Source organism: Notothenia rossii (assembly GCF_949606895.1).
Source record: "Notothenia rossii genome assembly, chromosome: 6".
Taxonomy (NCBI): Eukaryota; Metazoa; Chordata; class Actinopteri; order Perciformes; family Nototheniidae; genus Notothenia; species Notothenia rossii.
In genome coordinates, this window is record NC_136909.1 from 79,409,332 (window position 1) to 79,432,001 (window position 22,670).

General features: G+C 41.3%; 2 protein-coding genes across 5 annotated transcripts; one reads left to right on the forward strand and one right to left on the reverse strand.

The window, feature by feature from the left end:
• Positions 1 to 469: 469 nt before the first annotated feature.
• On the forward strand, positions 470 to 13,052 carry ppp4r3b (protein phosphatase 4, regulatory subunit 3B). Its single transcript, XM_079691085.1, has 16 exons — positions 470 to 932; positions 1,531 to 1,586; positions 2,091 to 2,189; positions 2,372 to 2,995; positions 3,662 to 3,739; positions 4,195 to 4,311; positions 4,582 to 4,698; positions 5,657 to 5,788; positions 5,957 to 6,059; positions 6,157 to 6,198; positions 8,302 to 8,460; positions 8,590 to 8,759; positions 8,858 to 8,997; positions 10,306 to 10,454; positions 10,540 to 10,682; positions 10,802 to 13,052. Exons 1-16 carry the CDS (start codon positions 791 to 793, stop codon positions 10,910 to 10,912), a joined length of 2,382 nt encoding a protein of 793 aa, XP_079547211.1. The 5' UTR covers positions 470 to 790; the 3' UTR covers positions 10,913 to 13,052.
• A 324-nt stretch (positions 13,053 to 13,376) lies between these two features.
• Positions 13,377 to 22,654, reverse strand: cfap36 (cilia and flagella associated protein 36). 4 transcript variants are annotated; one of them, XM_079691087.1, is made up of 12 exons: positions 22,383 to 22,654; positions 21,496 to 21,560; positions 21,279 to 21,380; positions 19,810 to 19,924; positions 19,644 to 19,731; positions 17,698 to 17,845; positions 17,396 to 17,488; positions 16,728 to 16,833; positions 16,383 to 16,555; positions 15,851 to 15,997; positions 15,347 to 15,454; positions 13,377 to 14,537 (listed from the first exon to the last, which is right to left on the reverse strand). In XM_079691087.1, exons 1-12 carry the CDS (start codon positions 22,396 to 22,398, stop codon positions 14,454 to 14,456), a joined length of 1,245 nt encoding a protein of 414 aa, XP_079547213.1. In that variant the 5' UTR covers positions 22,399 to 22,654; the 3' UTR covers positions 13,377 to 14,453. The 4 variants fall into 4 exon arrangements, with proteins under 4 accessions (XP_079547213.1, XP_079547212.1, XP_079547214.1 ...); XM_079691086.1 differs by having other exon boundaries at positions 22,293 to 22,654; XM_079691088.1 differs by lacking the exon at positions 17,396 to 17,488 and having other exon boundaries at positions 22,293 to 22,654.
• Positions 22,655 to 22,670: the final 16 nt, after the last annotated feature.

Consider the following 22,670-nt stretch of genomic DNA (forward strand, 5'->3'; position numbering starts at 1 on the left):
TACAGTGTAGTTATGGCAATGAACATATTAAGACCCAAGCTCCTTCAACAATGCAACATAAATATATAAAATACATAAAACAATAAAAATAGTGCAAAAACAAACAAAATAGAAATAAAACATTGCAAGAGAAGTAGACTATAGGCTATACCTGCACAATAGAATAGGATGAGCTAAAAACAGAATATAAAATGAAAAACTGTACAGGAATAAAATACCGTTTATTGAAATAATAAATAAATATGTGAAATGGGAAAGATAAATGCTTTAAGTTTTAGTATGAAAATATATTAACAGTACCACTTTGCTTTAGCCTGGTTCTGGTTCTGATAAGCTGGTGATTGCTGCGGCCGTTACTCCTCTGGCCCGCTAGGTGTCGCTCTACACTGGCGGCGCCGCGGCCTGCTATTGGCTGACTCCGCTTGGAGGAGGAGACCGCGCGGCAGTTACCGCTTGATTGACGTCGAAGAAGAAAAAGAACACAAGATCGGATTACAAGATGGCGGTCTGTGGACGTTAGCAAGAAGGCCGTTAGAGTTGTTGTGTTCTCTGATAATTTTACTGTTTAACAATAGGCCTCCCGTTAAGTTGTTTCACACCGTGAACGGAATATGTTTATAAAATAGCGACTGATACATTTATCTCCTGTTGTGAAATTCACTTAGACGTGCATGTTGTGTAACATGCGGGTGGAAACAAAGTTAACAGGTCGAGGGTAGAGAACACCAGACGGGGTGAGGTGATAGCTTGTTAGCATTCTGCTAGCCTGCTAGCTCCGACTCGGTTCACCATGTCGGACACTCGGCGGCGAGTGAAAGTATATACGCTAAATGAAGACCGTCAGTGGGACGATCGGGGCACCGGACACGTTTCTTCTACGTTTGTTGAACGGCTAAAGGGAATATCATTATTAGTTCGGGCCGAATCAGACGGTGAGTTCTCAGTTAGCTTAGCATCATTGACGTTATGTGGGCTAGCATTAGCATGCTAACTTCTTGTTTTCCGGACATAATTGTTCACTGTGTGCTTGGTTAACTTATTTGGAATGCTGCTTTCAATTTCTTTCAGCGTTTGTAACGTTTCTAACTGTTGGAACAATTGGTATAAGAACTTACCCCAAAGAAAAGGCAACCATTTATTGAATCGCTTGTGCTAGCAAGCTCCTTGGTTTAGCTGGCGAAATGATCTGTAGCATGGGGGGCCTTCAAAGTCTAGTCTTAAATGTACTAACTTGATACAAATGCTTTGGATTGAAAAGCATTATGAGTACATCCACAGACCAACGCATAAAATGAATAACACTTAAATATGATAACTGTTGTTAAAGCCTTTCTGATGTTTGTTTCAACTTTGGAAAAAGTGTTTTATTCATCCTTGTACATTGTCTACCTAGCGTCGCAAGCTCTCCAACTTCAAGAGAGATTAATTGTTCTTAACCTTCGAGAATTAGTCATGGTATCCTGTGGTAATCTTTGTTGTGGTCATTCGCACCAGCTTGAAAATGAAGTTACCCAAGTCTTTGTGTTTTAGGATCTCTACTATTGGAGTCGAAGATAAGCCCGAATACTGCATATCAGAAACAACAGGTAAGAAAAGATGATCTTGATCAGCTACAGAAGGTAGCAAACAGTCGGTCATTTAAGACTTGGAGTGTGAAAATGTAATCATTTCAACATTGAGACTTGTTGCTAAACAAATACTGCTACAATGATGCAACACAGACAATCTGTCAGACAATTCAGTATCTTGGGGTCTACACTAGGTATCAAGCAATAGACTGGTAACATCATCAGTATTTGAACACTTTTTATTGACATTATCATTCAGTGTGTGGAGAGGAATCTGTAACAGAAAACTGTTACTTGATTTGAGTACTTGAATAGATCTGATTGTAGACAAAGCAATCTCATTTATCTTTTTTTCTAAAGGATATGAAAAGCCTTTAAAGTACTTGTTTGTAACGTGTGAAGGCTCACTCTCTGGAAGGGTGTTTTGATCATGTGAGTTCATGCAACCATGTTTCAGTGTTTCCTGTGAATATGATGAGCAGTTCATAGTAAACATTTTGATGTTTCTCTCTCCTACTTCAGGACACACTGATTGTCTGGTCGGAAGCTGACAATTATGACCTTGCCCTAAGTTTCCAGGAAAAGGCAGGCTGTGATGAGATATGGGAGAAGATCTGCCAGGTAATTACCACCCAGTTTAAGTTACAGTATGCATTTAAAAAGAAAAAAAAGTTGTACTCAAACAGGAGGGGTGAAACTGTCAATTTTCTAGAACTGATATTTAAGTGACACTGCTCCGAACGCTACATTGAAACTTCTAGTTTGACACCTAACTTCATATCTACCAACTTGGTATCTTCCAGGTTCAAGGCAAGGACCCTGCCCTGGACATTACCCAGGACCCCATTGATGAGTCTGAGGAGGAACGCTTTGAGGAGATTCCAGAGACGAGCCACCTGGTTGAGCTCCCTCCTTGCGAGTTAAGCCGACTGGAGGAGATCGCTGACCTGGTTACATCTGTCCTCTCTTCACCCATCAGGAGGGAAAAACTGGCCCTGGCCCTGATGAGCGAAGGCTACATCAAGAAACTCCTGGGTCTCTTCAGAGTATGCGAGGACCTGGACAACAGGGAAGGCCTACATCATCTCTATGAGATTGTTCGGGGTGTCTTGTTCCTTAATAAAGCGGCCCTATTCGAGGTGATGTTCTCTGATGACTGTATCATGGATGTGGTTGGATGCCTTGAGTATGACCCGGCGCTGGTTCAGCCTAAACGGCACCGGGAATTCTTGACCAAGACGGCAAAGTTTAAAGAAGTGATCCCGATCACGGACTCTGAGCTGCGGCAGAAGATCCACCAGACCTACCGGGTGCAGTACATCCAGGACATCATCCTGCCCACGCCTTCTGTTTTTGAGGAGAACTTCCTGTCCACACTCACCTCCTTTATCTTCTTCAACAAGGTGGAGATTGTCAGTATGTTGCAGGTAATAATCAAAACCAGGTAACTTTTTATTATTCTAAAAGTACAATATATTAACCATGCGTTGTCGGACGTTTTTTTTTTTTTACTTCCGAATGTCGTTGGCATTTTAACAGGTTGCATTGAACATTGCCGCATGCAGAGTGTTTTCTTAAATGTATATGTAAATGTTTTAATATCAGTTGCCAGTGAAATTTGTTTAACATGTGCAAGAGAACCTGCCCTCTCTGCGGTTCTGAAGAATAACATGGCTCATACTTTTGGCTAAATTGCTTACTACATTTTCATATACATGCTCAAACAGTATCAAATGTAATATGACGATTGAAACATTAAAAATGTAAAATAATTTAAACGCAATTTTGTCAGGTCAATCAGTGAATGAGTTGGGAGTCCATTGTCTTGATTGTAAGTGGATTTTTAATATGGAGCTTATGTGAAGCATGTGTTTATTTCAAAAAGATACCTGTACATCCAAATGACTGTCCGTCCATTTCTACATTCAGGTGTTGGATATCTACATGATTGTATATTAGAATAATAGGTTCTCTGTGTCGTCGGAACAGCACACCAGTTTATGTTGTGACTCACACTAAATGACGAACACATTTTCCCGTATTTTGTCCATCTTTGTATTTGATTTCTGAACCCCGTTTTTCATGTGCCACAGGAGGACGAGAAGTTCCTTACAGAGGTGTTTGCACAGCTCACAGATGAAGCCACAGAGGACAGTAAAAGGAGAGAGCTTGTAAGTGATGTTGCTATTCTTTGCTAAATGTACTCTGTTTTACTGTTCTAAATATATAGATTGCTGTCTTTCATGCCATTTCATTCACAAGGGTTAAATATTTACCGACATTTCTGCAGTTTTCCATAATGATATTGATGTGAGTTACCTCTTTGTCTATCAAAAATACAACAACATTGGCAATATCATTCCTACAGTTAAGCCTCTCAATGACAGTAACATAGGAAATCATTCATTCTAATAGCTCAGCAGTTGTCATTTATTTATCCTTTTAAAGTGTCTCACCCGGGAATAGGGAGGATGACTGTTTTACACCAGAATGTCTTCCACTGTTGAACACTATCACAAATGCAACAATGCTTGAAGACAGTATTTTTGTCAATGACCTTCAACAGTTTCCTTGAATCTGTCGAATTTTGGTGTAACATTAAATCTGTGTTTTCTCTTCTTCTCAGGTGAACTTTGTCAAGGAATTCTGCGCTTTTTCACAGACGTTGCAGCCACAAAACAGAGATGCTTTCTTTAAAACTCTGGCAAATCTAGGAATTTTACCTGCTCTTGAAATAGTCATGGTATGTTGGCATGTGTACTTGGATGAATATTTTTGTTGTCTTGCTGAGATTTTATACTGCAAGCACTACTGTCCAACACACATTTCCCAAAGGAACAACAAAGCCTATCAATCTTATCATTATACTCTGGGCGTTGCATGAATTGGCTGCTCATGAAACAGTCCCTTGTTTTTTTTTTTTCTTGTCTGTGAATGGTCCAACTGTGAAACATTATAGTGTGTTGATATCTCTTTTTGTTCGGCGCTTAACTCGTTTATTCCTCCTGTTCAGGGAATGGACGACCTGCAGGTGAGGGCAGCAGCTACAGACATCTTCTCTTACCTGGTGGAATTCAGCCCCTCCATGGTCAGAGAGTTTGTCATGCAGGAGCCTCAGCAGACGGACGACGTAAGCATTGAAACATCTTGCCCCTTTTTAGATGCCAGGGAATTGTTTCGTTCAGCCCGTGATAATTTCTCCTTTAAAAATAAATATATCTATCACATCATTGTTGTGAGGAAAGAACGGTGAACATCTGCATTGTGTTTGATCCTCCAGTTGGTTGTTACTGTTTGATGTATACTGAGGGATGCATCTTACAATTTGTGTGCTGCAGCAATTTAACATACAATTCATGTGCCATATAACTGGAAATGGCAAAAAGCTTTATAAATTAATAGAGCAGTCCTCCTCCTGAGCACTTAGTAATCAAGGAGACCTTTAAATATCAAATGTCATCCTGGGTGTTTGTGATCACCTTATACCTCCAATGTAAATACAGTAAAGGTCAGCTATTATGCAAAATCCACTTTTCCTGTCTTGTATACATAATCATGTGTGTAAAGAGATTCTCAAGGTTTCAGGAAAAAATATTCCTGATCCATTTATATAAAAACCTGTCTGAAAATGAGCTGATCAGATTTGGCCACTTTATGATGTCATAACGATGTTTTGGCTTGTGTAACCATTAGCCAATCACGGTAACCCCCCCCCCCCCCCCCTACCTTATCACCTGAATATCCTCCTAGAGCACCATGAGTTCTTTTTAACCAAATATCTCTGAGAGGGGCGTGGGGAGGGGCTCCTTATTTTCATCTGAAGTAACAGACAGAGAATCAGCACTTTTAAAACAGAGGGGATTATGGGATGCTGCAATGATCTGTTAGGTGTTTCAGCCAATCAGAGACATGTTTTGTATATATCTAAGACCTATAATATATTGATGAAAAACAGTATAATAGGAGACCTTTAAAGTTGTTCACCTTGAATTGTTTAGGGAATCCACAAAGTTTCTGAAAAAGTAGATCTCTTAAAATCAGAATATGTCTTAACTTTATATTTTTCTGTGTGTTTCCTTGGTGTACAGGATGTCCTGCTGATAAATGTGGTGATCAAGCAGATGATTTGTGACTCTGACCCAGAGTTGGGGGGGGCTGTCCAGCTCATGGGTCTGCTCAGGACGCTCATCGACCCCGAGAACATGCTCGCTTCCACCAATGTAAGCAGGACCAGCACGCAGGAATGTCAATGGAAAGGCTATAAAATGTTTTGTGCATTACAGGGATCTTATCTATATCATATGTAGCCAGCTGGTGAATTACATAGCCTTCCTTCAACAGTAAAACATTCTCAGCACTTTATTAAAGCTTCTTCATTTTCCTTTTAGAAAACGGAGAAGACAGAGTTTCTGAGTTTCTTCTACAAGTACTGCATGCACGTCCTCACCGCTCCTCTGCTGGCCAACACGGCACATGACAAAATCTCAAAAGGTGAGCTGGGGACAGAGGCCTCGCATAAACTGAAATGTTTCAGACTGTAAGATAAACGGAGAATGTGATTGGTTGTTCTGTGTCGTTGCCTTTTCAGATCTGCAGGAGGGATCAACTAAGATCAACCCGGTCTGTCCAGGTGAGGAATTTAACTCGCCAGAGAACCACCCAACAGACAAAGCATGTCGGAGTTAACTGGGACCTATACCATTGCATTTCTTTGACCTGTACCCACTAGATTACAATTAATAATTGACCTCTTCATAATGACATAAAACTAAAAAGCTGTTATTTATTACGTCATGTCAGAGATGGAGTACTAGTCCTGGACTCAAGTGCCGATTTTCGGGACTCGTGACTCGACTCGGACTCGCGGACTGATTGACGCGACTCGGACTTGGACTCGTGAATTCTGCACGATGACTTGGACTCGTGAATTTTTCCCCCCACGATGACTCGGACTCGACTTGTACATTGACGCTCCGACTTGGACTCGAGCAAGTTTTCTCTGGACTCTGATGTCCTCTTTCCTGGCATGTGCACTTGTGAGGCGAGTTCACTACTGGGCCCCGCTATTCCAGTCTAGAGACACACCCCACATCGTGCTGTATGCTTTCACACATTCTGCTTCCACATTGGAAAAGAGCAGCGCAAAATGCTCGTTATGTGGAAACAATATTGAAGAGAAGGCTCCGTAACACATTACTCTAAGGATCGAGTTCAGACATATAGGCTGTCTTGAACACTATCATCAGAGTAAAGTGGTCTAATCAATAAATAAAGATTCAGCTGATAACACGAAAGCACATGGCCACTTAACATGCAGAATGACGTCATTTTGCATGCTAAGTAGCCATGTGCTCAAACTTTATCAGTAAACCGATTTAACCGGTAAAGGTTCCTTCAAAATAAGAGTCCCGATCTTATTACTATCAAAATAAAAGTGCAAAACGAAAATATTGGCATACAAATATAATCACTTCTCTAAAAGGTAACTCATTTTAAATATAGTTAGACATATTGAAGGTCATTTAAAATAGTAATAATCAGGGGTGCACATAACTGGTACGCAGGTACGCATGCGCGGCAACAATCTGAAATGCGTACCGTCTCTTGTGTCACAAAGCGCATTTGCGTACCGACGTACTTGTGAACCTTTTCCAGAAGGCTAATAGTGCTAGCAGTAGCACGCTAACAACGTCCTCCTCAGTGCAACCTGATACGATTTGCAGGCCGTGTGTAAATGTGACCTGAGCCAAGGCTCGCAGGCAGGTTAGCTGCTGTTCACGGTAATATGTTTTGTTTACCTGAGTGAAGTCTTGCAGGCACATCGCCTTGTCTTTTTTTAGTTTATTAACTCTGACAGTGTATTAATGTGAGCTCCTACACCTATAATAATTTGGCCTCATTGAATGCTTTATAAACCAGTTAAACTTACAGATGTCATTGTGAATTGGAAAACTGCATTTTAAATGTTGTTAAAGGTCAACGTTTCAATGTATGGTTCAGCAATTGTTGGTAGTTTACTAGGAATTGACATATTTAAGCTCAAATAATTTGTTCTATGTTTAAACCTTCAGACACAATTTGACGTGTTTCAGTTCAGCACATTTATTTTGTGATGATTTTAAAAGTACAATCCAGAATAATATACGTACTCGCCTATATCTTTTTGCCATCTCAAATTATTGAAAAGTATCGATAAGAGTATCAAAAAATACCGATACCGATAAGCAGTACCGGTATCGATGAAATCCTAACGATACCCATCCCTACTCGAGAGTGACTTGGACTCGGACTTGAAGAGTGGTGACTCGAGAGTGACTTGTACTCGTGAATTGGTGACTTGGCTACAACACTGCGTCATGTAAAATGTCCGAGAGCTGCAAAGAAATATTAATAGTGTTTTTATTTGGTTAAACGGAAAAACTTTTAAATCCAGGCTGAAGACTTTTTTTGTTGTTGCTGCTTTTAATTGATATATTCATATCTTAAACTGCACTGTAACTTTTATCTTAGCTTTTTATCTTTGCTTTTAAATGAGTGTTTTTAGATATCATTTTATAATGTTTCTTAATGTCTTTCATTTTTGTAAAGCACTTTGAATTGCCTTCTGTTGAATGGTGCTATATAAATAAACTTGCCTTGCTTTGCTCATAATTATGTATAATCTAGAAATCCACACAATTGAATACAAAAAGACAATTTGACCTGCTTATTTGCTTTGTTTTATTTTGTGTAGACAACTTCCAGACGGCTCAGCTGCTGGCACTGATCCTGGAGCTGCTGACCTTCTGTGTGGAGCACCACACCTACCACATCAAGACCTACATCATGAACAAAGACCTGCTAAGGAGAGTGCTGGTGCTAATGAACTCAAAACACACCTTCCTCGCTCTTTGTAAGTACACGCACATGCACATAACTTCCTGCTGCTTTGTCGATCCATTGCTATCCCACTTTGTATATTTAGTTACAAATCACTCGTTCATGCTTCATGTTTTACTAAGTTGTCTGTTTTTTGTCCCAGGTGCCCTTCGTTTCATGCGCAGGATCATTGGCCTGAAGGATGAGTACTACAACCGCTATATCATCAAAGGGAACCTGTTTGAGCCCGTCATTAACGCCCTGCTGGACAACGGCACCCGATACAACCTCCTCAACTCCGCCACCATAGAGCTCTTTGAGTTCATTAAAGTGGTGGGCACATACTAAACTTAATCAAAATGTGTATTAGTGAAGGGTGTGTGCACTCGAGGCACTAATGGTGGAGGTCTTGTGATTACTTCTTTTTCCAGGAGGACGTTAAGTCTCTCATCGCTCACATTGTGGATAACTTCTACAAAGCACTTGAATCCATCGAGTACGTCCAGACTTTCAAGGGCCTGAAGGGCCGATACGAGCAGGAAAAAGACCGACAGAGTCAGAGACTCAACAGGTCAGTAGACAGATGGGACACAAACCAGGGTGTCCGCGGGGTCCTAAAAGTATTAATATTATCAATTTAGTCAAAATGAAGGCTATTAAAAAGTATTAAACTGCATTTTCTAAGCTTGTTTTCAATAAGTATATAAATTGTCCAAAGAGGTTGTATTCTACAGTCTGCCTGAATGTAATCATTGCGTAGGTGTGTAGTGTGATTCTGTGTAGTTTATTTATGGCATCCCGTTGGGTTTGACGTCATCTGAACAGCACATCGCACGCTCACTGCGCGAAGGTCCGTTTACGCCGGTTGTTAAACAACATCGTTATGGGGAAATGCAAGTTTGCGTCAAAATGGATGGAAGATAAGGATGAAGGACAATCAATATTGTATATAGTAAAGTGTGTCGCCAATGTAACCGGTTAAAACTCAAAGTGGCGATGAGGTCTTAAAATGTATAGAAAGGGTCTTAAAAGGTATTACATTTGACTTCAGGATTCCTGCATAGACCCTGGAAAGGTCAAATCGGTTCAGTTATCGTTATCACATACCCCTTTCACACCAACGCGGTTCCAGGGCCGGTTCGGAGCTGGAGCTTGAAAAGCACTGTTTTTCCTGTTCACACTGCAGCGGGGCTCCGGAATCCGGTTCGTTTCAAGCACCAAAAAGTTGTCGGTCCAGAAAGCAAGCACCGCATACGTCACGCTTACGTCGGAGGCGGGGGCAGGGGCATTAGTTTTAATGTTATACCATAGTAATTAATGCTGCAAAGCTGGGTATTTTGAGCTTGGCGCATGCAGAGGCTAACAACGGCTAGCTCTAATGCCATCGAATAGGACGTATATTTACCTTCTTTCTCCTACGGAATCGTTGTCGTTGATGATGATGATGATAATTTGTAAAGAACTTGCATGTAACGACTGAAAAGTTGGTAGTAAAGTCGTCCCATTTCTTCCATTTCGTTTCGACAGAGCAAAACCAAAATGAGTAGCGCCTCAATACAATCGGTCGTTATTGTTGTTGTTGATGTGTGGGGTTTGGCTTTATGAAGCAGGCACGCAAACGGTTACGTCATGACGCAAACGATGACGCAATGATGCAGCACCAGTCGGGCTGAGTGGTGTGAACAGAGCGGGAGCTGAACCAAAGAACTGGTTCCGAACCAGAAAAGCTCTAGCACGGAGCTAGAAGGGAAAAGCCTTGGTGTGAAAGGGGCATAAGAGATGCGAATGTGAACTATGTGTAATGAGTATTCCCAGGTTCCACTGCTACCCCTGCATGAAAGTAGATATTGTGCTTAATGAAGTTATTATTTCCCTGTAGATATCGCAGAGATGCACGGTCGATGGACGAGGACGAGGAGTTGTTGTTCAACGACGACGACGATGATGATGAAAGCGAGGCTGTGGAGAAGAGCCGGATGGAGGAAGACTTCGCCGACAGCTACGGAAAGTACATGGAAGCCAAAAAAGGTAAGCTGCCCTGGTCTTTTTCTCCGTATCATTTCCTGATTGCCACAGCCCTTTGCAGTTAGATATTTACACTCTGTTTCTGCAGGAGCTGCCAACGGAGCTAATGGTGCCAACAATAACGGGAAAGCTGCTGTAAGCCCCCCCCCCGCCTCACAGGCCGTCACTCCAAACAACAGTCCAGCTTCCTCCGTCAAAACGGTTGCTCTTCCTGCCACACCAGTAGTGAAGGTAATAACATGAGAAGGAACCATCGTGACAGACGCCACCTGCCGAAAACCCTTATATTTTTGTTTTGCTTTCTATGTGGGCATTTATGGCAATCTTTCTGATGTGTCTCTGTTTTACAGACTGCTATGGTTGGTTTGGTGGACTACCCAGATGATGAGGATGAAGAGGAAGAAGATGAGGAGGAGGAAGAAGAGCAGTCTCCAAGAAAGCGGCCCCGCCTGAGCTCTTAAGGCTAACGTTCCTCTGTTTGGTCGTAGCGGACGGACACAGAGTCCCTCCCCTCCTCCTCCTCTGGTCGTCTCATTGGTCCTTGGCCTGCCTGTGCCACCTGTCCGTCTCGCTGAGGAGTCGGGCGAAGACGAGCTCCCACCTCACCCTGTCCTTCCTCATCTCTGCTCCTCTTCTGTCCCTCGCGGAAGGGGATGGACAACTTATTTTCTCGAAAAGAAAAAGACAAATCAGTCTGTTTCTTCAGCCTGTTGATTTTACCTCTTCCTTTTACTCCTGTAGAAGATCCCCCCCCCCCCCCCCCTCTCACACTTCTTCTGCTCCCCCTGTTCTGACTTCTTCCTGAACAACTTTCTCCTCATCTTCCATCCAAACGTACCGACCAGAGAGCCTGCGGTGGACGTATCGATGCCAAGGCGGCTTCCAACTCTGCTCTGTTGCTATAGCAACAGTAGCAAGGAAGCTGCGGTACTACCCCTCCCCCCCCCCCCCCCACCCACCCCCCACAGGAGCCCTCACGTGTCCTCGATCTGAACTCTCCCCTTCCATCTTCCAACACCAAAAGCAATGAGCTCCAGAGACAGAGAGGAAGCCAGTGTATGAATTTCCAGCAGCCAGTCAGGCTAGCAGGACGAGCCGTCAGATAGAGCTTGACTGGCTGAGCCGTGATTGCCGCCCTGCCACAGAACTCTTCAATTCGGTCAGGAAAAAAATGGTCTATAAAGAAGGAAAATGATGTGTTGAGAGACGAAGGGGGGGGGGGGGGGGGTCCACAAATGACAAAATGTACCAGGGTGAAAACTCAGTGGTAATGAGGCTTAGATCCACAGGAGCAAGACTCAAACCTACAAAAGCCATGGCGTCAGTTCGGCCAAGGCACACAAACACAACACACACATGGCGTCTCACACACATGACGACGTCTCACACACAGGACTGCGTCTCACACACATGACGACGTCTCACACACAGGACTGCGTCTCACACACAGGACTGCGTCTCACACACAGGACTGCGTTAGCCAGAAATCCTGTATTTCATGACTTTGTTAAAAATTACTGTACAGATGTATTTTTTTCTTTTTAATCATTTTTCCCTGATCTAATTTTCATGGGGAGAGCGATACCTGCCGACCTGTGTATTTTTGTTGTTGTTGCACAAAAGGTGGGGTCACTGTTCACCCTTTTTAAGTCCAGTTCATTTGATTCAATGTAAAATGCAGAGAAGTTGAAAATGCTGGTTTTAGAAAAACGTATTAAAACTGCAGTCAAGTCATTTTGCAGCCAACAATTTGAGGATGTCTGGGGTTTTGTATTTTAGTGAATCTAACAATTTAGTGGCCTCATTAAGATGCACACAAAGCCCAGCCTTTGTTTTAATTTGGTGACAAACCTGAGCTGTCGGTGTGCTTAGAGTAGATTTAGTGCACACTCTTGTATCAGGAGGTTCAAGACTTGGCACCCTTCTCTCTGACAGATCTCAGGTTCAGATTTAATTTGCATCAGACACACAAAAAAAGCTCCCCTGCTCTGTGCACTGTGACTCTGCTGGCTGGTGAAACATCTTGCAATTATAACTGAATGAAGAATTCTCATGAGCTACAAGGGGCTTTCATTTCAGGTTTGACCCTAAAACAACTCTGCACATCAAAAACAAGACGAAGGACATTTCTTTAATTCAAACTATGATCAGATGTGTTTTTTTTTTATTAGTTATGATGAAAATGATTTAACCCAATGGTTGATGTGCAGTTTTAGAGTCGAACGGTGTTGTTTAAGTGGAGTATTTCGGACATTTTATTGTCGGGTTGAAAACATTTCCCCCTGGTCTCACCACAAGCACACTGAGAAGCAGATGAAGGTAATCGATGTTAGCTAAAACCACCAGATCACAGACCTAGAACTTCTGAGCAGGTAGGAGCACAAAGTGAAATTATTATTATTATTATTATTATTATTATTGCCAATGTGCTTTCAGGAGTTCAGCAGAACCCGAGCAGTCTGTCAGCGTCTCCCAACAATATGACTGTTTTGCTGCCCCTTGATGAATTTGTACCAAGTGCATTTACTACCACTATTCATTCTTAACATTTGTATGACTTTATTTGATAAGTTTTGAAATTAAATGTGACCCTGACATTGACCTTTTTGAATCTGGCTTTGTTTTTAATAATTCACTGATCTGGCAACTAGTCATTTGTAATTTGATTCTGAATCATTTATTTTGGGTCCAGATGGTTTGAATTGATAACTTGATTCAGAAATGTTAGGTTATTGAAATGATTTAGTGGATTTTATGAAAATCTTACAGCAACATGTTTTGTACGAGGAAAATTGTTCAAGCACAATATTTAGTACTCGTGAAGATTTCCATGGCTCAGAGTAAAAGAGTACATTAAAAGATTAATGTGAGAAAAGCTACCGACCAACTGAAAGTCGTTTTTATACACAAAGTCTGGATTCAAGCTTGTTTCTATAAAATGTGATTTATTAAACGGTGTACATGAAATACTGAATTCCTCATAGGAAGCGACACACGCCCCTGTGTTCATCTTGACAAACTTCCAGTGTTTTCAGCTCTGATGTAGCTGCTAACGACAAGACTGCACATTGGCTGGCTAATGTCTTATTTCCCCTTAACATCAATTCTGAGATACAACTCCAGGCCCGCTGTGCCTCATGTTGAGTTTCAACTTTTCTCAAGAACTTCTTGACTAGAGAAACAACTGAGGAATGTGTCCAAAACCACCCACTATTTCAGTCAACGGCACTAGATCAATTAGTCATGAATCTTGATTTTGCATTACCTACCAGTGTAGCGTTAAAAACACTACATTGTAGGGCTGCTCGATTATGGCAAAAATCATAATCTCGATTATTTGGGTCAATCATTGATATCACGATTATTAAAAACGAGTATCCATTTACCTAAGGGTTAACCCTAACCCATTTATTGGAAAAAAAAAAAGTGAACATTATGTTTTCAACAGTTGATTGCCCTGAACTTTAAATATAATTCAACCGACATTTTTTTTTTTTTTAAATCGTTTTATTTCGATTATGTTTTCATAATCGTTGCAAACCAAAATACGATTAATTGAGCAGCCCTACTGCATTGTTATATTTTGAGCTGTGGGTTATGTGAGTGCATGGAAAAAATCCATAATTCTTGCATTTAGGAACATTTTACAATTAAAATAGTTCACCAAGTGGCAAAAGTAGCAGCGCTTTGGACACAGGCCGTGTGTGTGTGTGTGTGTGTGTGTGTATATATATATATATATATATATACACACACTTGGGTTTGCTCTTATTAATGATTGACACATACAAAATATAAAAACATGTACCTTCCTCCTCTGGAAACAGCAATGGAACAATTTTGAAAAGGAAGATCTGATTATTTTGGTATCTTTGGGTAAAAAGCTGATCTGTGTTATGCAAGGTGAATAATGCGGCTGAAGGAGGCAGAGTAGAGGAAGCTTGTTTAGAAAGGATTGGACCAGATAGGCTATACACGAGAATATTGCAGTTGTAGGGGAAGTTATTTCTTGATGACTTCCTCTTTCAGTTTGTCAGCCAGATGTTTTCTCTTCTGGAGTTTCTTCTTCTCCTCAGCAGATACTTCCTGTGTAAAGACAGCGGAGCAGGCGTTAGAGTTAAAAAACAGAAAAGATTAAAGATGGCTTATGAGAAAATATTGAGGGAGTGAAAAATCAGCAGGAAAAACCACCAAGCACACAACTAGAAAACTAAGCACAAGCAGCTCAGGGTTACCACATCTACTTTACCGTCAAATTCAAGGGACTTTCAAGAACTTTCCAGGCACAATTCACTCAAAATTCAAGGACCGAACACGGAACAGTTTGACACACGGTTCAAGCTTTCTAATTGTAGCACTCTCAGGGGCAGTTAGTGCGTGAAACAATGAAGCAAAAGCGGGAGACATAAATGCACACAGTGGAACGTAGCCTGTTTACTAGCAATTTGAGAACATTTCTGTTTTAGCACACGTTTTCAAGGCCTTGATTTCAACCTTGGAACCCCAAACTTTCACAAACGATCCATGGCAAACATGTCAGCTGGTATTGTAAATATCACTATACTACGGGTTTTAAAAGTAGTATCAAATAACAAAATAGGTATGAAGCTGTCAACATCTGAAGAGGATATGTTTGTAAATCAAAATGCTAGCTTTCGAAGGTTAAGCATACAAATAGATTTTCATTGGGTTCGATTCTCAATCCACGATATTAATGAGACCTTATTCTCATTACTTTGAGGAGTAAAAGAGCTCAGACTGTTCCTTTGCTGAGCTTGAGTGATGGAGGAGTTTCAGTAGGTTTGTGTGAGACAGTACAACAGACAGAAGGGAGAGCCTAACACCACTACGCATGTACAAGGACACGTGTTCACATCGGGCAGCTGACGGATCACCTTCTGTTTGGAGGAGTGAGCAGAGTGCTGTGCTGGAGCAAGAGGAGCAGGAGGAGGAGGAGGTAGGGGGGTACAGACCCCGTTACTCTGGGACTGCCCCACTGCCTCCTGACAAGCAGCCAGGTCAGACACAGGCAGAGAGAAATGTAAGAACAACAACCCAAATAAACAAGTCACACAGAGGGTTAACGGAAAAAACAGGAGGGAAAATGTGGGTTAAAGAAAATCAGGTGAAATCCAGAATGTCGTTTATATAATAATAATAATAATAATTTAGATTTGTATAGTGCCTTTCAAGAAACCCAAGGACGCTTTACAATGGGAGATAACAAAGATTGGGAAATCAAAGATAAAAATGTGACCAAAATGAAAAGTATGGATATGGATCATTTCCTTACTTGATTTCTGAAGAACATTACCATAATATTAGGAAATAGTGAATTGGTCTCACTTCATCTGCTGCATTTTAAGGTTCAAGGAGGGACAGTAAGAGGCTGTAGTTACCGGGGGAACGACAGCGGGAGCCTCCTCTGGTACGATGGTCTGTTTGGGTTTCTGCTGTTCTTTTTTCAGAGCGTGCAGCTTGTCTCTCTGCTGTCGCAGATATGCTGCCCTCTGCTGGAGCTCCTCCTGCTGAGACGCTGACAACTCCTGAGGGGGGGGGGGGGGAGGGAAACCAGAAGAGGGCTTCAAATAAAGGTGTTGTGGGGCCTTCATTGGGAAGACATCCAGTAGAAACAGGACAAATGTAATGTTGTGCCACCATCATACATAGTGTGTTCTAGGAACGAGAGTTGTAATGAATGTGTTTGCTATGCACCAAAGTGAGATTCGTTTTTGTGACTTTGTCTAAAAGAAAGGCTTCGTAACACAGAATTGAATTGTGTCAGTAATTTATAACTTCATTTCACAGTCCCTCTGTGCGACTAATAAAGTATTCTGATTCTGTAACGTGTGCAAATCTGTGTTATTATCATATTGTATACAACCCACAGAGCTGTGCTAAAGGAAACAAGGGGAAGAAGGACAGACTCACGGTGTATGGCTTGGAGAAGCCGGCCTCCCTGTGAGCCTCCTCCAGCCAGCCCTCGGGGGGGGTCAGGCTGCTGCTCTGCTCCCTGGACCCTGCACTGAGGGGGGGCTCACCAGACTTCACTGGAGGTCTCACTGCAGGAAGGACTCTGGACTCCACACCGTTACTGCCGCAATCTGCACACACATATTCAATCAGTTAGGGAATGTGCAGCTTCTGAGACACAAACATGTGGTTTATTGACCAGATAAACAACAGAACGACATTGTTCTGTACACACAGTACTCCTTCAGGGGGGGGAATTGGCCTTTTAAAACTGTACTTTTGATATCTTTCTTTCTGAGTTACCTGGGGAGGGTTTAGAAGAGGAGCTGCTCTTGGCTGCACTTTTCTTCTCTCCACCTCCTCGAGCTGACGTCTGTCTCTCATCTGTTGTGACAGGTCTGCTGTTGAGCTGGAGGGAAGGATCAGAGACAGTAATACATGTTGGACCGATGACCCAGACATTGCATCAGATTCAGCCCAGTATCGCAACTACAGATGAACCATTGCACAGATACCACAGGAGTGAAGCTGGGCTTATCTACAACGATGAATCTAAAGAACCACGTCCCATTCACCCTGCAGTCAGCAAATGTTTTTAATATATTGATACAACACAATCAACTTCAGTCTAAAACGACGAAGCTTCTTTATGGTCTACCTACTGACGCAGGCTATGAAAGCTACTATCTGCCCTCAGGCTGCATTAATACTTAGGCTTGGAATTTCCTGCTTATACTTTTGTACCGTATGGTTAATTTGAATTTCAGGATCAATCACTGATGCTTTACTGTTAACAAGTGCATGCAGAACCTTATTTACACATGTTGAGTTTTATATGAACCTCCCCTTTTTATACAGTTAGCTGATGCAGATACAGGTATAAATGCATCCTCAGATAGAGCAGTAAACTATTGTTGATTATTAGGTCACTAACTGAAATGCTACTATACTTCTACTTGGGGTTCAGTTACCAGAGTAGCCTCAGGGACTGTGTTTCCGTTCACTAGTGGGGGGGCATGGTGACCGTTAGTCCGGCTGCTGTCACCTCTCCCCTCCGCTTTGGCCTTAGCATGGAATAATGACACATTGGAGACATTATTATAAAGAAACGAGTGGACTGTAACGGGAAAGGGATGTTGGAAATAACTATTTATCATTGGTAGCATCAGTCTTTGAACGGTAAGAGTCTGAATTGATAGGAAAACAAAGTTAAGAAGTGGTTTGGTGCAGGTTTGCACGTCTCATTTGGCTCGTTCAGCTCATGGTGTCTCACCTTGGCGGCGACGCTCGGTTGGCTGGCAGCAGAGGAGGTATTTTGGGCTTCGCTGCTTTCTGCCAATCGCTTATCAGAGCTGCTGCCAACCCTGTGCTCTGAAAGCAGCCTCCTGGACATTTCCTTATCATACTCATCTTTTGACTGCCTGAGGACAAAGTAGCAGGAGATAGATACACATTTTAGAATTGATGCAGGGCACATTGTCTGAATTTTTGCTATGCATAAATTGGCTTGTGCAGAAATAATTATTCCCTACACCAATTATGTTTTCGGTTAAGTTTGTTTGTCAGCAGGATAACTGAAGACTACAGGTCCAAGGGCCAAGGATACATTGATTACATTTTTGGAGCAGATCCAAGTCTGATGGCTCATGCACATATGATGTTTCACTCCCCTTAAGATGGAGAGGTGGAGCATTTGGCCTAGCCTACTTAAACCAAGTGTGATTAGTAGCCCAGGTGTGATAAGAGATTAGTTTATATAAAGTTAAAGATCTATTATACATGTAATCCTTGGCTAATAGCACAAATGAACTAGAAAAAGACACTTTGCCCTGGCATTACTAGGGCACCACACTGATCCTTTAATTTGATTAATTTAACAACTTCATTTGGCTTAGAGGAGACTTTCTCAAAGCATTATCCAGTGTGTTTGCATATAGAAAGAGATGTAAAAGAAGGAAAGGATGGTCTATTAGTCGATATTCACAAGAAAAGCTTTAGGACACTGATAGCTAAATTAAATTACAAGTAAAAGCATAATCATGCATTATAGTGGTTTGATGTATTTTTACAGGTGCACACAATTACTTAACTAGCCATATGTGTAAATGCAGTATATTGCATCATTTGTCTTAAATTGTTTGGTAGGCTGATTGTTATATTAGAATATTCTTCCAGTGCATTAAGTTTTCACACATAGGGCCAAAACGGTGACATTAAACATTTAGTATCTTGGAGTTTCCCAAAGGCCCTCCCACTTTATTTTAAAATCAAACTAAAATCAACGGGGGGAATGCAGAATGATGCAGCTCTGATCAGCAGCCAAGGTATCCTCGTAAAACAATGAGGATAAAAATAATAATAATCTCAGTTGGTTGTTCAGTGTCTGTCTCTCCACCCTAATTTAGCTGCACCCTAAGGAGCTTAACCGCGGTCATATTGGACTCAGTGTTCTACTTGACCACGCGGCCACGAGCAAAATCCCATTAGAGAGCAGGGCAGCGGCTTCTGACACCCGGCACACGGACAGTGGAGGCATAAGAAGGAAAATGTGGAAATATTAGAACAGCATAATAAGGAAGAACTCACACCTAATTAAGTCATAAAAGATTAGATAAGTATATATCTAAGTATACTTAGTGTGAGAGGTTTTTCAGAATGCATTTATTGTGGTATTTCAGCCTTAATACATAAAGAGAAACTACATTTCATTACACTTTTTACATAAGAATAATTGTTGTGCTTTATTTCAGAAATAAAAAGGGACAGTATGTAGGATTTATTTTTCAGAAAAAGAGGTGGCTTTCAGGTCATTTCAAAACACGAAAAGCCCTGCCAAAAGCCTGCATCTAGGTTGATTGTAGAAACTTAAAGGTCCAACATGGCAGACTCCCACATCTATATGTAGATATGAAGAGCTCATTCACACATAACACTCATTTAAAAACATACTTTTACATATTGTAACAAGGATAATAATAAATGATTGATTCTACCTTTGAATCTATCATTCATGCATGCTGACTTTGTCCATCATTGAGGTCAGGATATTTAATACATTCAAATCCTAGTTTCTAGATTTACAGTTTTTTGTGTTTTCCGGAAATGAAACTCTTAGCCACTGCAAGAACTTAAAATATGATCATGTTAAAGGGGGCAGAGGAAGAAAGATAACAAGAGTGAGACAGAGAGTAGAAGAGAAAATAAGAATATGTGACTTACTTGAGAACCTCCTGCAGGATTTTCATCTCCTGATCCTGCAGCTCCGTCATCACGTCCACTCCGTCGGTCAGACACTCTGGGAGGGCCCCTACACACAGCAGGCATGTTAGGGGGGGCTTCATCAGGAGTGATTTCCTGTCTGAGAGTGTGTGTTAATCCAGCCTACCGTTCATTTCTTTGATGACACTGAGGGCTTGAAGCTGCAGCTCCGTGTTCCTCTGGGTCATCAGTGAGCGAAACATCTGGAAGTCATCTGTAGCAAGAACGGGCTGGAACACCAACTGTACAACAAATAAAATACACATAGAAGACCATGAGAAATAACTGTCGCAAAAAGACAACGAAGTATAAATGGCTTAACCACTAGCTAGCTAGCTGGTGTAAAAAGTATCATGAAGGCTAACCTCCTCTTGCATAGCTACTCTCTGCTCAAGAGACACTTTACAGCAAATACATCGAGATATTGACGCATTTGAAAATGCTATTGCTGACTGGCTATACATAAAACACATTCTCCATTGGGGTTTATTTTTTAGCGACAGCCGGGTCAATGTTCCTATGAGATCATCATTGCCTGTTAACCCCTGTGGATCAGTACAGGATGTTCAGTTCTTTCAGCATGGGATACTTCTGATGTTTGCAAACAAAATAGTACTTAGGCCTAATCTATCACACAAGCTTCCTGTCTTTATTCAAGGGTCTGTCCACCATGTAGGCTAAGGCTAGGCAAATGTTTCCAAACAACATTAAATACAAGTTCAGAGATGCTAGTTAACAGCTCTCCACGTTCTGAATCCCAAACCTACAGTATAGCTGTTTCTACTTACTACTGTTGGTATGACTGCATGAGACTGCTCAATGTATAACTTCTGGTAAAGTTAATCTCTGTTTTGGGAGACTCTAACCTGGTTTGTATTAATTTAGTGGAAATGAATGATATCCAGTTTTACTGAGGATTATGATAAAGTACCGATCTCTGCCAATCTGAAACTAATATAAGTACAATATTATAATGGCTATTTAAGTGCAAAAACACATTTTAAAACATCATGTTAGTTGGCAATTTAGCTTAACCTGTTTTGGGTGAACAGTTACAACTTTGCGAAACTGTAAGTTAATTAACAACAAACCTTACATGAATAACTGAGGAGCTGTTATTTTTCCAACTGACTAAACAAAAGGGTTGCAGTGGTGTGCATGAATCCTCCAAAAAACATATACCATCATAAAACTATGTAAACCTAGCAGGAGCTCATTTTGGCTATAGATAAAAGTATCTTCCGTTATAATAACACCTTCAAATTAAAGTAGGCCAAGGTCAATTTCGTGTGTGTGTGTGTGTGTGTGTGTGTGTGTGTGTGTGCGTGCGTGCGTGCGTGTGTGTGTGTGTGTGTGTGTGTGTGTGTGTGTGTGTGTGTGTGTGTGTGTGTGTGTGTGTGTATCATTAGAAATTAACAATGACACCATTGTTTTCCTATGGGTAAAAGTAAATTACATTATGAGTATTATGTATGGCTCCAGGTATAAGCAGGACACCCGTGGTCATGTAAGGCAATTACATTCCCTCCCATCAGGTTCACTGGCAGGCTGACGGGGTGTGCCACAGACTGGGTTTCAATAGGGAGCTTAAAGTACCTGCAGGGTTCTGGTCTTGGCAAAAGGAGAGATGCATGCGTCCAGAAACTGCTGCTCGTTGATGCCAACCTCCTGCATGTAATTCCCCAGCAGCGTCTCCACCTACAAAACAAAGCAGCTTACGTGAGTCCAGTTTAATGAGTCAGCAAGAGAAAACCACTAACGAGTTAATTTTGATGAGGTAATGTGACACAACTGGGCCAAGGACTGTACTCACCAATTTCTTATACTGCAGGTGAATGTCTGTGTATGATAACTTATTCTCATCTTCGTCATCAAACACTAAGAAAAAGACATATTAAAAACACAAATGATATCAATTCAACATCAATATTCTGTCCAGAGAATACATTACAATAAATAAGACAAGTTGGTATATATGCAGTGTTGTAAAGTAACTAAGTAGATGTACTCAAGTTCTTAAGTACAATTTTCATTCATTTAAATTAACTGCACCTTTACCATCTTTAATACACATTAATACGTCAATAAGTATAATCAAAACATATAATATATATTGTTCTGAAATGGATCTGCAAAATTAGTACTTTTACTTTTGGTACTTTAAGTATATTTTAAAGGCCAATACTTTTGTGCTCTTACTTGAGTAACATTTCAATGTCAGGACTTTTACTTGTTACTATTCCTACACTCTGTTACTTCTACTTTTACTTAAGTAGAAGATCTAAGTACTTCCCCCACCGCAGTATATATGACCTTTTTGATAGCTGAGGTTTCTACTTTGCTAGCTAGTTAACTACTTTTTCTGTTATGATTATCTAATTGTGTCCTTTATTGCTTCATATTGACTTTATGTTATTAAAGTCTGATTAACTTGCACAAAAAACGTTTATTAAGAAAAGTGTAAAGTTAGTGAACGGTACAAAGTATCATAGCCTGACAAAATGTCAACAAGACATTGTTAGCCTTAGCTTAGCCACCGCACTGACGTTCCACACATCTCCAAAGAGGTAGCCAGAACTCTACAAATTGCAGGTTTTTTTTATACCTTACCAGTGCATTTGTTTTCCATAAAGTCCGAGACAGGAATGACCCACTCGGGACTCCCCAGGTAGCCAACGATGCTCTCCAAAATCCACTCACTTTCTTCCTCAGCCATGGTGGCTGCTGCTCAGTAAAAACAACAACACCAGCCCGGTGATGTTCGTCAGTCCTGCGCGTCCCGCTCCGCTACAGCACGAAGAAACACAACCCGAAATGGTGGAAAAAGACATCTGGTGTATTGTTCTTCATGAAGGAGTCTCCTCTGAGCGTCGCAGGGGCTGTTTTGCCCTCTCTCTCGACGGGACGGTCTCCGGGAAGAAAAGCGCACTCATGAATTTGAAGCCCGGACTGGTGAGGTCTCGCTTAATCGGTTGCTAAGGTAACCGT

Bases quoted from the DNA above. Each gene is read 5' to 3' on its own strand.
- ppp4r3b (XM_079691085.1), top strand. From the start codon at position 791: ATGTCGGACACTCGGCGGCGAGTGAAAGTATATACGCTAAATGAAGAC. The intron at 5,789-5,956 runs GTAAGCAGGACC...TTTTCCTTTTAG, and splicing joins ACATGCTCGCTTCCACCAAT to AAAACGGAGAAGACAGAGTT. The intron at 10,455-10,539 runs GTAAGCTGCCCT...CTGTTTCTGCAG, and splicing joins GTACATGGAAGCCAAAAAAG to GAGCTGCCAACGGAGCTAAT.
- cfap36 (XM_079691086.1), bottom strand. From the start codon at position 22,398: ATGGCTGAGGAAGAAAGTGAGTGGATTTTGGAGAGCATCGTTGGCTAC. The intron at 21,381-21,495 runs GTGAGTACAGTC...TTTGTTTTGTAG, and splicing joins ACCTGCAGTATAAGAAATTG to GTGGAGACGCTGCTGGGGAA. The intron at 19,925-21,278 runs GTACTTTAAGCT...TTTGTTGTACAG, and splicing joins CCAAGACCAGAACCCTGCAG to TTGGTGTTCCAGCCCGTTCT.